Source organism: Thalassophryne amazonica, chromosome 10 (genome assembly GCF_902500255.1).
Source record: "Thalassophryne amazonica chromosome 10, fThaAma1.1, whole genome shotgun sequence".
In the NCBI taxonomy this organism is placed as follows: domain Eukaryota; kingdom Metazoa; phylum Chordata; class Actinopteri; order Batrachoidiformes; family Batrachoididae; genus Thalassophryne; species Thalassophryne amazonica.
Window position 1 is genome coordinate 114,420,664 of NC_047112.1, and position 16,866 is coordinate 114,437,529.

Here is a 16,866-nt window from a genome sequence, read left to right on the forward strand (position 1 = left end):
TTTTTTCCTCCCAAAATGAAACATGCTGTATTTCTTTACAAATTACATCCTGAAGTGAAGCACAGCAGCTTCAGCTCAGCTCAGATATATGGAAACACATTCATGTCAATAATATCTGAAAAGAAATGCCTTTGACAAAAACTACAGATTTTGTTTATTCCTATTCATGTCCAGAGATCAAGGAACGACCATGTAGAGTTTATTATGTCCAAAGTTTAAGGATCCAGTGACCAATTTCATATTCATTTATTTTAAGACTCAATAAAATGTTCAATTTCAATTCAATTTAATCAGCTTATAAAGTGCGAAATCACAACAAAATCTAAATATACTAAAACAAATACATCACAATTGTACACAAATCACAGCTGTGATATGTGTACAATGTAACTGTCTGTATCTCAATATATTATTATTACGAATATATGCCGTCATATGTTTATTGATTTTATCAATTGAAAAAAAAAATCATATATAGATTCAGGTATAATTGAAAGATTTTGGCAATAAATTTGATCCTGTTTACAGTCAATTTTTGTTTTTTAGGACATCATATTTATACAAATAAGAAGTGTTCACTATGGTCCATGAAGTATAATAAATATATTAAAAGAAGTGTGACAGTGTATGTTGCACACAAATAAAAGAATGAGGATTATTGAATAACAAGACGTGTACGATTTTATTTTATCATTGGGCAAAAAGGCATCTGTCAGATTTTCACTCTGGATCCAGCTCTGCACACCCCAGCTTAAAAATTACAGACAAAGATAACAAGCTAACTTTGTTTCAGCTGTTTATTAAATGATATTTTTGCAGGCTGGGTGGTGGGTCTCATAATGTTTGCTTTGGCGTGGGTCTTGAAATTTATAGCACACTAAAGTATAAGTCGCACCTGTCAAAAATGCCCCTTGAAGAGGAAAACCATATATAAGTTGCAGCTTTTTCTGTGTTATGAGCTCTTTAATTTGGGATTTTTGTTCGTTGTTGTAATGTGTTTTTCATTAGTGCCATTTATTCTTTTCAGTGGTGGGCACAACTAACTAAAAAGTTAGCTTCGATAACCGCTAATCCGCTAACTGAGAAGTTAACTTTGATAATGCTAAACTGATAAACCACAAAAAAAAAAAAAATTTTGTTGGGAAAGGGTCGTAACACGAACCCGTAACAGGGGGCGCAAAAGAACGGACAATGGATAAGACAAAGAGTAACAATTTAATGTTGTGAATCGCACAACGAAATACAGATACAGATAGTGCCAATTGTACACAAGGTGACGTGCGGGCAGGCTCGAAGATAGGAGACCTCTGGCGATCTGAGAGCCGGGACCCACACGGCTTCCACCACCAACGGCCTGAAGAACACCGGAGCCGCCAAGTTCTGAGTCCCCAGGTGGTCACCGTCTTCTGTTGCAGACCCTGGTACTGCTGGCAGAAGATGACAAAACAGTTAAGGTGAGTGTGTATCCACACACCCAGTAATCCTTGGAACTAGTTCCTTCGGGAAGGAGAACCTCCACCTCCAGTAAAGAACAAACGTGCAGCTCCTGTCAGTCGCTTCCTTAGGAGGAGTGAGAGGCAAGGACGTCGCTGACTCTCACTGTATACCACTCCAGCAGGGACTGAGACGCAGGAACACGGCTGCAAAGCAGAATAATAATGATAATAATATCGTTAGATACAGCAGAGAAGATTACCTTTGACGGTAGTAGGTTTCTCGGCGAGGAGGTGGAGTAATGATCCGGCTTTTGTAGAGCTGCAGGTGATTGGTGACAGCTGGTGTAAATGAGTGACAGCTGTCACTCTCTGTCTCGGCGCCCTCTCATGCTTGCAGCCCGCACTCCAAGCAGGGCGCCGACTGGTGGTGGTGGGCCAGCAGTACCTCCTCTTCAGCGGCCCACACAACAGGACCCCCCCCCCTCAACGGGCGCCTCCTGGCGCCCGACCAGGCTTGTCCGGGTGTCGGCGGTAGAAATCGGCCAGGAGGGCCGGGTCCAGGATGAAGCTCCTCTTCACCCAGGAGCGTTCTTCGGGTCCGTACCCCTCCCAGTCCACCAGATATTGAAAACCCCGGCCCTTCCGACGGACGTCCAGGAGCCGACGAACAGTCCATGCCGGCTCCCCGTCGATGATACGGGCAGGAGGTGGTACGGGTCCAGGAGTGCAGAGTGGTGAGGCGTGGTATGGCTTTAACCTAGAGACATGAAAAACTGGGTGAATCCGCAGTGAAGCTGGGAGTTTCAGCCTCACTGCGGCCGGACTGAGGATCTTGAGTATAGAGAAGGGTCCGATGAACCGGTCTTTGAGCTTCTGAGATTCAACCTGCAGTGGGATGTCCTTGGTAGACAACCACACCTCCTGCCCAGGCTGGTATGCAGGGGCCGGGGAACGCCGGCGAGCTGCATGGGCCTTAGCCCTCATCCGGGCCTGCAACAGGGCAGAACGGGTGGTCCGCCACACCCGGCGGCACCTTCGCAGGTAGGCCTGGACCGAGGGGACCCCGACCTCTCCCTCCACAAGTGGAAACAAAGGGGGCTGATACCCCAAACACGCCTCGAAAGGGGAGAGGCCGGTAGCAGACGAGACCTGGCTGTTGTGGGCGTACTCGATCCAGGCCAGATGGTCACACCAAGCCGCCGGATGCGCGGAGGTTACGCAGTGGAGAGCCTGCTCCAACTCCTGGTTCGCCCGCTCTGCCTGGCCGTTCGTCTGTGGGTGATACCCGGACGAGAGACTCACGGTGGCCCCCAGTTCCTTACAAAAACTCCTCCAGACTTGCGAGGAGAACTGGGGACCACGATCCGAAACGATGTCTGCTGGTATCCCATGCAGACGCACGACGTGGTGGACCAGGAGGTCTGCTGTCTCCTGGGCCATCGGGAGCTTCGGGAGGGCCACGAAGTTGGCCGCCTTGGAGAACCGGTCCACTATCGTGAGGATGACTGTGTTACCCTGGGACGGCGGGAGGCCCGTAACGAAGTCCAGGCCGAAGTGAGACCAGGGGCGATGAGGCACAGGCAGGGGCTGGAGGAGGCCCCTGATCTTGTGATGATCCGCCTTGCCCCTGGCACAGGTGGTGCAGGCCTGGACATAGTCCCGGATGTCGGCTTCCAGTGACGCCCACCAGAAGCGCTGCTGGACTACTGCCATGGTCCTACGCACCCCGGGATGACAGGAGAGCTTGGATCCGTGGCAGAAGTCCAAGACGGCAGCCCTGGCCTCTGGTGGGACGTAAAGTCTGTTCTTTGGACCGTTCCCCGGGTCCGGGTTCCTGGTCAGGGCCTCCCGGACGGTCTTCTCCACGTCCCATGTGAGGGTGGCCACGACAGTGGACTCGGGAACGATGGTCTCGATGGGGTCTGACAACTCGGCCTTGGCTTCCTCTTCGTGCACCCGGGACAGTGCGTCGGATCGTTGGTTTTTAGTCCCGGGACGGTAGGTGATCCGGAAGTCAAAGCGTCCAAAGAACAGGGACCAGCGGGCTTGCCTGGGGTTCAGCCGCTTGGCGGTCCGGATGTACTCCAGGTTCCGATGGTCCGTGAAAACCGTGAAAGGCACCGTAGCTCCCTCCAACAGGTGTCTCCACTCTTCAAGAGCCTCCTTCACCGCGAGGAGTTCTCGATTGCCCACGTCATAGTTGCGTTCTGCGGGGGTCAACCTGCGGGAAAAGTAGGCACATGGATGGAGAACCTTGTTGGACTCCCCGCTCTGGAACAGAACGGCTCCTATCCCTGTACCCTTTAATGAACCTCGGATAGAAATTTGCAAAGCCGAGGAACTGTTGCAGCTTCCTACGGCTTGTTGGTTGGGGCCAATCTCTCACCGCCGCAACCTTGGCCGGATCCGGGGCGACGGAGTTGGAGGAGATGATGAACCCCAGGAAGGACAAAGAAGTGCGGTGGAACTCACACTTCTCGCCCTTCACAAACAACCGGTTTTCTAGTAACCGCTGCAGGACCTGACGTACATGCTGGACATGAGACTCAGGGTCCGGAGAAAAGATGAGTATATCATGCAGGAAGTCCTGCAAAACGTCATTAACCAATGCTTGGAACGTCGCGGGGGCGTTAGTGAGACCGAACGGCATGACCAGGTACTCAAAATGACCTAACGGGGTGTTAAATGCCGTCTTCCAGTCGTCTCCCCTCCGGATCCGAACCAGGTGGTACGCATTCCTAAGATCAAGTTTGGTGAACATTTTGGCTCCATGCAGGGGCGTGAACACCGAATCTAACAGGGGCAACGGGTATCGATTGCGAACCGTGATCTCGTTCAGCCCTCTGTAGTCAATGCATGGACGGAGTCCGCCGTCTTTTTTACCCACAAAAAAGAAACCCGCACCCATCGGGGAGGTGGAGTTCCGAATCAACCCGGCGGCTAAGGAGTCCCGGATGTAGGTCTCCATCGATTCGCGTTCCGGACGTGAGAGGTTGTACAATCTACTGGACGGGTACTCAGCGCCCGGAATCAAATCAATGGCACAATCGTACGGTCGGTGCGGGGGAAGAGTGAGTGCCAGATCTTTGCTGAAGACATCAGAAAGATCGTGGTACACCTCGGGCACCGCCGTCAGATTGGGGGGGACTGTGACCTCCTCTTTAGCTGTAATTCCGGGTGGAACCGAGGATCCAAGACACTCCCGGTGGCAAGTTTCGCTCCACTGCGTCACCACCCCAGACGGCCAATCAATCCGGGGATTGTGCTTCACCATCCATGGGAATCCCAGAATCACTCGGGAGGTAGAAGGTGTTACATAAAACACAATCTCCTCCCTGTGATTCCCAGACACAACCAAGGTTACTGGCTGTGTCTGATGTGTAATCAACGGGAGTAGAGTGCCATCTAGTGCTCGTACCTTCAATGGTGAAGGCAGGGCCACCAGAGGAAGCCCTACTTCCCTAGCCCATCTGCTGTCCAGCAGATTCCCTTCTGACCCCGTGTCTACCAGTGCTGGGGCATGAAGGGTTAAATCCCCATACAGGACTGTTACTGGGATTCGTGCTGATTTATGGGTTTTCTCTGTGTAAATATTATGACCCACCCTTAACCCAGTTCCTAAGGATGGGCGTTGGAGTTTGATCGTTTGGGGCAGTCTTTTAACATGTGCTCACAAGAGCCACAGAAAAAACACTCCCCGCGGGCCAGTCTCCTTTGTCTGATATTAGGTTTTAATTTGGCCCTGCTCGTGTCCATAGCTTCGTCAGCAGGGGGAGCTGTTGCCACACGGAGCCCTCTGGCAGTGGAACGTGGGGAAGACGACACCCTTTCAGACCCGGAGGAGAGAGGGACGGCTTGAGCCCGACTACGCTTCCCGGCCTGCTCCCGACGGTGTTCACTCAACCGGTTGTCTAAGCGTATAACCAAACTGACAAGCCCATCGAAGTCTTGCGGTTCGTCCTTAGCCAATAAATGCTCCTTCAGTACTGGAGACAGTCTGCTTATGAAGGCGGCACGGAGCGCAACATCATTCCAGCCGGACCTTGCAGCCGCAATGCGGAAGTCGACTGCATAATCAGCTGCGCTTCGGCGCCCCTGTCTCATTGACAGCAGCACGCTCGAGGCGGTCTCACCTCTGTTGGGATGATCAAACACCTGTTTGAATTCCCGTACAAACCCAGCGTATGACGTCAGGAGCCACGAATTCTGTTCCCAAAGCGCCGTAGCCCAAGCGCGTGCCTCACCTCGAAGCAAATTAATCACATAAGCCACCCGGCTGGCATCTGATGCGTACATAACTGGACGCTGTGAAAAAACGAGCGAACACTGCATTAGGAAGTCTGCGCACGTTTCGACACAGCCTCCGTACGGTTCTGGAGGGCTTATGTAAGCTTCAGGGGACGGTGGGGGGGTTTGTTGAACGGCCAGTGGAACGTCTGTTTGTGGCCCAGAGCCAGCAGGAGGAGTCACTGCAGCAGCGCTCGAGTCACGCGCTTCCACTCTGGCGGTGAGAGCCTCCATCCTCCGATTGAGGACTGCATTTTGCTCGGTTACCAGATTTAACTGAGCAGTGAAAGCGGTAAGGATTTGCTGCAGATCACTTACCACGCCTCCTGCTGACGCCTGCGCTCCTTGTTCTCCCATTGGCTGTTCAAGCTGTGGTTGACGCCCCTCGGGATCCATGACGAATGGCCGAGAAATCCTGTTGGTTAAGGGTCGTAACACGAACCCGCAACAGGGGGCGCAAAAGAACGGACAATGGATAAGACAAAGAGTAACAATTTAATGTTGTGAATCGCACAACGAAATACAGATACAGATAGTGCCAATTGTACACAAGGTGACGTGCGGGCAGGCTCGAAGATAGGAGACCTCTGGCGATCTGAGAGCCGGGACCCACACGGCTTCCACCACCAACGGCCTGAAGAACACCGGAGCCGCCAAGTCCTGAGTCCCCAGGTGGTTACCGTCTTCTGTTGCAGACCCTGGTACTGCTGGCAGAAGATGACAAAACAGTTAAGGTGAGTGTGTATCCACACACCCAGTAATCCTTGGAACTAGTTCCTTCGGGAGGGAGAACCTCCACCTCCAATAAAGAACAAACGTGCAGCTCCTGTCAGTCGCTTCCTTAGGAGGAGTGAGAGGCAAGGACGTCGCTGACTCTCACTGTATACCACTCCAGCAGGGACTGAGACGCAGGAACACGGCTGCAAAGCAGAATAATAATAATAATAATATCGTTAGATACAGCAGAGAAGATTACCTTTGACCTTTGTAGGTTTCTCGGCGAGGAGGTGGAGTAATGATCCGGCTTTTGTAGAGCTGCAGGTGATTGGTGACAGCTGGTGTAAATGAGTGACAGCTGTCACTCTCTGTCTCTGCGCCCTCTCATGCTTGAAGCCCGCACTCCAAGCAGGGCGCCGACTGGTGGTGGTGGGCCAGCAGTACCTCCTCTTCAGCGGCCCACACAACAAATTTGACAGCACCTGTACCTGGATGTGTTGCTGTATGTGGTTAAATGATTTAAAAAAATGTTGAAAACATAAAAGGTCCATTCAGTAGTTCAGCGCAGTTGGAACCAAAATAGCGCCATGTTCTGAGATGACGCCACTCTCTGAATAAAGGGGCTGTAGCTTTTTCTCCTCTCCCCTAAGTATTCTCTGCACATTGTCTACACATAGTTAATAATGCACGTGTCTCTTCAGAGACCATAGTTGGATCTGCAGCCACTGTACGTGAAACAGTAAGTTGATGAAATCAAAAGCAGTTTGGCCAAAACTGCAGAGTTTGTGTTCACAACATTTAAAAAAATAAATAAGTAAAAATACAAATTGCAGGTTACATAATTGATTGTAAATAAAAAAGAAACTAACAAATACTGTGTTGGCAAATCTACTTCATGGAAACAACCTCTCAAGGGCTTGTGAAATATCAATAAATTGGTTTGAACATTAATTTAATATTGATACATTTATTCCAGTTTCTGTCAAAGAATTTTGGAGGGTCGACCTTCAGTCCTCTCAGTGGCAGAATGGTCCTTTTTAGGGGTTTTAGAGATTATTACAAATATTGTGGACAAAGGTCACGTGATGAAGTATATTATTCTTTTAATGAAGATGGTGTAAATGTTCTGTCCATCACTGAGTCTGGCCTGTTTGTCCTCTTATGAAGATTGTGGCCAGTGGGCTCAGTAGGACATCAGGAGATCAGATTGGTTCCAGGAAAGGTCAAGCTGGCAGGACTGTTCTGGACGCACGGAGGAACACAGGTGAGCCACACAGTGCAAACCCACACACACTTTGACATTTGCACCTGTGGCTCACGTATTACAGTTGTTGTCGACTTGGAGCAGGAGAAAAGAACAAGTTATTCTCCTGTTCCACAGAGTGCTCTTCCTTCCTGTTTCATCCCCAACAGCAAATCGGGCCACGTTTTGAAGCATCACAGTAACTCCTTGATCCATCTTTTGTCAATCTTGAGCAAACTCGGAATACACAGTAGTTACGGCGATCATCTGTATCAGTTTTGAAATCACAATGAAATTTTAGAAATTTTTGAAAAATTTGAAAAACACATGAAACACTGACACTCCATTTATGTTGTTGGGGGGCAACAGAGGGGCGCACACTCGTACGCATTTCATTTGTGTGGTGGTGGGGGGGGAGACAGTCACACACCATTTGTGTTGCTTGGAGGGGGGAGGACACACACTACACACTCACACACCATATGTGTTGCTTGGAGGGGGGGACACACACTACACATTCACACACCATATGTGTTGCTTGGAGGGGGGAGGGGGGACACACACGACACATTCACACACCATATGTGTTGCTTGGAGGGGGGGGACACACACGACACACTCACACACCATATGTGTTGCTTGGAGGGGGGGACACACACTACACATTCACACACCATATATGTTGCTTGGAGGGGGGGACACACACTACACATTCACACACCATATGTGTTGCTTGGAGGGGGGGACACACACTACACATTCACACACCATATGTGTTGCTTGGAGGGGGGGGACACACTACACATTCACACACCATTTGTGTTGCTTGGAGGGGAAGACACACACTGCACATTCACACACCATATGTGTTGCTTGGAGGGGGGGACACACACTACACATTCACACACCATATGTATTGCTTGGAGGGGGGGACACACACTACACATTCACACACCATATGTGTTGCTTGGAGGGGGGGACACACACTACACATTCACACACCATATGTGTTGCTTGGAGGGGGGGGACACACACACTACACATTCACACACCATATGTGTTGCTTGGAGGGGGGGACACACACTACACATTCACACACCATATGTGTTGCTTGGAGGGGGGGGACACACACTACACATTCACACACCATATGTGTTGCTTGGAGGGGGACACACACACTACACACTCACACACCATTTGTGTTGCTTGGAGGGGGGAGGGGGGACACACACTACACACTCACACACCATATGTGTTGCTTGGAGGGGGGGGACACACACTACACATTCACACACCATATGTGTTGCTTGGAGGGGGGGGGACACACTACACATTCACACACCATATGTGTTGCTTGGAGGGGGGGGGGACACACTACACATTCACACACCATTTGTGTTGCTTGGAGGGAGGGACACACACTACACATTCACACACCATATGTGTTGCTTGGAGGGGGGGACACACACTACACATTCACACACCATATGTGTTGCTTGGAGGGGGGGGACACACACTACACACTCACACACCATTTGTGTTGCTTGGAGGGAGGGACACACAATACACATTCACACACCATATGTGTTGCTTGGAGGGGGGGGACACACACTACACATTCACACACTATTTGTGTTGCTTGGAGGGAGGACACGCACTACACACTCACACACCATATGTGTTGCTTGGAGGGGGGGGACACACACTACACATTCACACACCATATGTGTTGCTTGGAGGGGGGGACACACACTACACATTCACACACCATATGTGTTGCTTGGAGGGGGGGACACACACTACACATTCACACACCATTTGTGTTGCTTGGAGGGAGGGACACACACTACACATTCACACACCATATGTGTTGCTTGGAGGGGGGGACACACACTACACATTCACACACTATTTGTGTTGCTTGGAGGGAGGGACACACACTACACATTCACACACCATATGTGTTGCTTGGAAGGGGGGACACACACTACACATTCACACACCATATGTGTTGCTTGGAGGGGGGGGCACACACTACACATTCACACACCATATGTGTTGCTTGGAAGGGGGGACACACACTACACATTCACACACCATATGTGTTGCTTGGAGGGGGGGGGCACACACTACACACTCACACACCATTTGTGTTGCTTGGAGGGAGGGACACACAATACACATTCACACACCATATGTGTTGCTTGGAGGGGGGGGACACACACTACACATTCACACACCATATGTGTTGCTTGGAAGGGGGGACACACACTACACATTCACACACCATATGTGTTGCTTGGAGGGAGGGACACACAATACACATTCACACACCATATGTGTTGCTTGGAGGGGGGGGACACACACTACACATTCACACACCATATGTGTTGCTTGGAGGGGGGGGACACACACTACACATTCACACACCATTTGTGTTGCTTGGAGGGAGGGACACACACTACACATTCACACACCATTTGTGTTGCTTGGGGGGGGGCGGGGGTGGCAGGGAAACAGCACACTCGCGGGGCACAGAAAATGTGGGGCTGTTCCACTGATCTGAGTATAACACAGGATAGCTCACTGGCCCACACACTCCATACAACCCGCTAAAGCACACTGGCAGCCATCTTATCACTCGCAACTTATGCGGACTGCACATAGACGGATTATTATGCATAATTATGAATTTTAAGCATAAAAATTCAAAAAGAAAAAATAATATAGCACCTTCAACTGCACCACAGACTAAAACAGTTAAATGTGGTCTATTAAACATTAGGTCTCTCTCTTCTAAGTCCCTGTTGGTAAATGATATAATAATTGATCAACGTATTGATTTATTCTGCCTTACAGAAACCTGGTTACAGCAGGATGAATATGTTAGTTTAAATGAGTCAACACCCCCGAGTCACACTAACTGTCAGAATGCTCGTAGCACGGGCCGGGGCGGAGGATTAGCAGCAATCTTCCATTCCAGCTTATTAATTAGTCAAAAACCCAGACAGAGCTTTAGTTCATTTGAAAGCTTGAGTCTTAGTCTTGTCCATCCAAATTGGAAGTCCCAAAAACCAGTTTTATTTGTTATTATCTATCGTCCACCTGGTCGTTACTGTGAGTTTCTCTGTGAATTTTCAGACCTTTTGTCTGACTTAGTGCTTAGCTCAGATAAGATAATTATAGTGGGCGATTTTAACATCCACACAGATGCTGAGAATGACAGCCTCAACACTGCATTTAATCTATTATTAGACTCTATTGGCTTTGCTCAAAATGTAAATGAGTCCACCCACCACTTTAATCATATCTTAGATCTTGTTCTGACTTATGGTATGGAAATTGAAGACTTAACAGTATTCCCTGAAAACTCCCTTCTGTCTGATCATTTCTTAATAACATTTACATTTACTCTGATGGACTACCCAGCAGTGGGGAATAAGTTTCATTACACTAGAAGTCTTTCAGAAAGCGCTGTAACTAGGTTTAAGGATATGATTCCTTCTTTATGTTCTCCAATGCCATATACCAACACAGTACAGAGTAGCTACCTAAACTCTGTAAGTGAGATAGAGTATCTCGTCAATAGTTTTACATCCTCATTGAAGACAACTTTGGATGCTGTAGCTCCTCTGAAAAAGACAGCTTTAAATCAGAAGTGCCTGACTCCGTGGTATAACTCACAAACTCGCAGCTTAAAGCAGATAACCCGTAAGTTGGAGAGGAAATGGCGTCTCACTAATTTAGAAGATCTTCACTTAGCCTGGAAAAAGAGTCTGTTGCTCTATAAAAAAAAGCCCTCCGTAAAGCTAGGACATCTTACTACTCATCACTAATTGAAGAAAATAAGAACAACCCCAGGTTTCTTTTCAGCACTGTAGCCAGGCTGACAAAGAGTCAGAGCTCTATTGAGCCGAGTATTCCTTTAACTTTAACTAGTAATGACTTCATGACTTTCTTTGCTAATAAAATTTTAACTATTAGAGAAAAAATTACTCATAACCATCCCAAAGACGTATCATTATCTTTGGCTGCTTTCAGTGATGCCGGTATTTGGTTAGACTCTTTCTCTCCGATTGTTCTGTCTGAGTTATTTTCATTAGTTACTTCATCCAAACCATCAACATGTCTATTAGACCCCATTCCTACCAGGCTGCTCAAGGAAGCCCTACCATTAATTAATGCTTCAATCTTAAATATGATCAATCTATCTTTATTAGTTGGCTATGTACCACAGGCTTTTAAGGTGGCAGTAATTAAACCATTACTTAAAAAGCCATCACTTGACCCAGCTATCTTAGCTAATTATAGGCCAATCTCCAACCTTCCTTTTCTCTCAAAAATTCTTGAAAGGGTAGTTGTAAAACAGCTAACTGATCATCTGCAGAGGAATGGTCTATTTGAAGAGTTTCAGTCAGGTTTTAGAATTCATCATAGTACAGAAACAGCATTAGTGAAGGTTACAAATGATCTTCTTATGGCCTCAGACAGTGGACTCATCTCTGTGCTTGTTCTGTTAGACCTCAGTGCTGCTTTTGATACTGTTGACCATAAAATTTTATTACAGAGATTAGAGCATGCCATAGGTATTAAAGGCACTGCGCTGCGGTGGTTTGAATCATATTTATCTAATAGATTGCAATTTGTTCATGTAAATGGGGAATCTTCTTCACAGACTAAGGTTAATTATGGAGTTCCACAAGGTTCTGTGCTAGGACCAATTTTATTCACTTTATACATGCTTCCCTTAGGCAGTATTATTAGACGGCATTGCTTAAATTTTCATTGTTACGCAGATGATACCCAGCTTTATCTATCCATGAAGCCAGAGGACACACACCAATTAGCTAAACTGCGGGATTGTCTTACAGACATAAGGACATGGATGACCTCTAATTTCCTGCTTTTAAACTCAGATAAAACTGAAGTTATTGTACTTGGCCCCACAAATCTTAGAAACATGGTGTCTAACCAGATCCTTACTCTGGATGGCATTACCCTGACCTCTAGTAATACTGTGAGAAATCTTGGAGTCATTGTTGATCAGGATATGTCATTCAAAGCGCATATTAAACAAATATGTAAGACTGCTTTTTTGCATTTACGCAATATCTCTAAAATTAGAAAGGTCTTGTCTCAGAGTGATGCTGAAAAACTAATTCATGCATTTATTTCCTCTAGGCTGGACTATTGTAATTCATTATTATCAGGTTGTCCTAAAAGTTCCCTGAAAAGCCTTCAGTTAATTCAAAATGCTGCAGCTAGAGTACTGACGGGGACTAGAAGGAGAGAGCATATCTCACCCATATTGGCCTCTCTTCATTGGCTTCCTGTTAATTCTAGAATAGAATTTAAAATTCTTCTTCTTACTTATAAGGTTTTGAATAATCAGGTCCCATCTTATCTTAGGGACCTCGTAGTACCATATCACCCCAATAGAGCGCTTCGCTCTCAGACTGCAGGCTTACTTGTAGTTCCTAGGGTTTGTAAGAGTAGAATGGGAGGCAGAGCTTTCAGCTTTCAGGCTCCTCTCCTGTGGAACCAGCTCCCAATTCGGATCAGGGAGACAGACACCCTCTCTACTTTTAAGATTAGGCTTAAAACTTTCCTTTTTGCTAAAGCTTATAGTTAGGGCTGGATCAGGTGACCCTGAACCATCCCTTAGTTATGCTGCTATAGACTTAGACTGCTAGGGGGTTCCCATAATGCACTGAGTGTTTCTTTCTCTTTTTGCTCTGTATGCACCACTCTGCATTTAATCATTAGTGATTGATCTCTGCTCCCCTCCACAGCATGTCTTTTTCCTGGTTCTCTCCCTCAGCCCAAACCAGTCCCAGCAGAAGACTGCCCCTCCCTGAGCCTGGTTCTGCTGGAGGTTTCTTCCTGTTAAAAGGGAGTTTTTCCTTCCCACTGTCGCCAAGTGCTTGCTCACAGGGGGTCGTTTTGACCATTGGGGTTTTTACGTAATTATTGTATGGCCTTGCCTTACAATATAAAGCACCTTGGGGCAACTGTTTGTTGTGATTTGGCGCTATATAAAAAAAATTGATTGATTGATTGATATTAGAACGTCAACAATTTTAAGTAATAACTGAGCTGATTCTCTTATTTCATTATTTTTGTTCTCCAGATAATTTAACCTTCATCCCTTCTAATCTATGTCTGCCAGGATTAGCTATTTGAATTATTCACTTTCTTTCTTTTAGTACTTTGACACTTTCTCCCCTTCTGTTCTCAGTTACTCACATCTCACTGGGACAAATACTCAATTCTAAAAATTATGATTCTTTAATCAAAGTTTATACAAGGTTTGTGTAATCATCAGCAACGTTTTATATTTATATATATATATATATATATATATATGTATATATATGTATATATATGTATATATATGTATATATATATACATACATATATATATATATATATATATATATATATATATATATATATATATGTATGTATATATATATATATATATATATATATATATATATATATATATATATATATATATATATATATATATATGTATGTATGTATATATATATATATATATGTATATATATATATATATATATATATATATATACATACATATATATATATATATATATATATATATATATGTATGTATATATATATACATATATATACATATATATACATATATATACATATATATATATATATATATATATATATATGTATGTGTGTGTGTGTGTGTGTGTGTGTGTGTGTGTGTGTGTGTGTGTGTGTACACCATATCATGAACAGAGTGAACAAGAACAAAAGTGGATGGATAACAAAAAGTCATATGCTTTTGACAAAAACTACAGATTTTGTTTATTTCTATTTATGTCCAGAGATCAAGGATCCACCATGTAGAGTTTATTATGTCCAAAGTTTAAGGATCCAGTAACCAATTTCAAATCAAATCAAATCAATTTTATTTATATAGCGCCAAATCACAACAAACAGTTGCCCCAAGGCGCTTTATATTGTAAGGCAAGGCCATACAATAATTACGGAAAAACCCCAACGGTCAAAACGACCCCCTGTGAGCAAGCACTTGGCTACAGTGGGAAGGAAAAACTCCCTTTTAACAGGAAGAAACCTCCAGCAGAACCAGGCTCAGGGAGGGGCAGTCTTCTGCTGGGACTGGTTGGGGCTGAGGGAGAGAACCAGGAAAAAGACTAATGATTAAATGCAGAGTGGTGCATACATGCATTCATATTTATTTATTTTAAGACTCACTAAAATGTTGTTCAATTTCAGTTTAATCGGCTTATAAAGCGCCAAATCACAACAAAATCTGTCTCAAGGCACCTCACATAGAACAGTTCATAAAAAAATTTAAATAAATAAATAAAAATTAAAAACAGAAGTAAAAGAATAAAACAGATAAAAAATAAAAACTATTCATAAGAAAGAGAATAAAAATAGGCTTTAAGTCTTGACTTAAAATGTCCACGGACTCAGACTGTCTCACGGTCACAGGAAGACCACTCCACAGAGCGGGTGCACAATAAGAAAAAGCTCTTTAACCTCGTGTGGCATCAGTCACTGCCCCACTCTGGTCAGGTTTGTTGTTTATTTATTTTTTAACCGTTTGTTTGCTCTTCATTTTGTTGGTGATATAAAGTCAGTTGGAAAACTTTGCTCCTACTGAACGCGGCGCTTTTGAGAAGAATACAGTGAACAAGGCTGACATATTTTCCCATCACTGGATGTTTGCATGAATCACCACATTCACACAGATCATTAAAAAAATAAACAGTCTTACAGACCACTTACACACATAGACACATGTAGCTGAACACACAAAGTAGCCTATATTCATATTTTTTATTGAACATGGCTGCATGTAGTTTCTGACATTTTATCACTGCAGTTCATAAAAATAAACTGATCAGTCGAACAACTTCTCTCTCCCTCTCACACAGTCACTCAGTCACACACACATGCACACACAGACACACACACACCTTTATCAGTATTGTTTAACTTTGTGTGGAAAAATGCCAAGAACGTTAGGTAGTAAAAATAAAGAAATAATTGAAAAAATTTTATTTCAAATAATTGAAATAAAATTAAAAAGAACTTAAGAAACTTAAGTTCTTATGTTCTGAGTTTCTAAAAAAACCTGTTCTGTAAATAGTTCCTTTACTATTGTGATCAGAAACATTGAATCTCAATTCTGAGGCTGTTCTGTAAATATTCATTCATACACTGAAGAATATTCATGTTCTGAGTTCATAAAAAAAAACAAAGAGCAAATAGTTCTCTTATTTTTGTGACCAAAAACATTGATTTGAATCTCAATTTTGGTTTAGGCCCCACCCACTATGAGTACAGATACGGATACAGATCATTTAGATGGTTGAACAGATACAGATAGTGGTGTGCTCGCTCATCCCTAGTTCCAGGTCTCTGCTGTGTAATTCCCAGCAGGTGGTGTTGCTGCACTGCTTGGACCTTTTTTAATTGTGATTATACATTGTTTTAAAAACTGTGTTTGTGAACTGAGGACTTTAGTAAACCCATTTCTAACACCAAAACAGTTTGTCCACATGAATAACTGGAACACTGTGCCAACACTAGTTTCCAATTTCACAAATTTTTACCTTGGAAAAAATTTTCAAGGTCAGACTCCTGTTAGAAGTGGCTCTTCATAAACTAAAATATAATACAAAATGTAGATCAAAAGGACTTTTCTATGTTAAAATCAAATATCCGCTAAATCAGCAATACAGAACAGATGTGGATCATTTTAAGCCCCTTTCACACCGGGCTTGCATACAGTTGCGTTGTGATGCGCATGGACTACGTTAGAATATTACACACACTTGGCGAAGTTCCTGTGTAGGCTCTGTGATGGTGCATGTGGTTGCTTACTGTGTGCTTACTGCCACATATTAGATTAGATATATTTATTGATCTCACAGTGGAGAAATTACATTTACACTCCAGTTACCTCAGACAGTAATTAGTCCACAATTATTACTTGTTTACCGTAATAATGGCACACATCAGAATTAAAGGCAACACATACACATTTGACATTGTTTATGTGCACTAAGTTTGAAGAAGTCCGTTATCCAAATTGAGGCAAGTGGATGAAGGCCACACAGCAACTCTGAGTTGCGCCGCCATCAGTTTGGGGGGGGAGTGACGATA

The 16,866-nt window shown here is 44.9% G+C and overlaps 1 protein-coding gene across 1 annotated transcript in view; it reads left to right on the forward strand.

Moving 5' to 3' along the window:
- The window catches only part of sec16b (SEC16 homolog B, endoplasmic reticulum export factor), a 112,378-nt gene that overhangs the window by 15,921 nt on the left and 79,591 nt on the right, over positions 1-16,866 (forward strand). Inside the window, 1 exon segment of the mRNA XM_034179248.1 lies at positions 7,631-7,704. Within this exon segment, the coding sequence (XP_034035139.1) occupies positions 7,631-7,704 (74 nt within the window).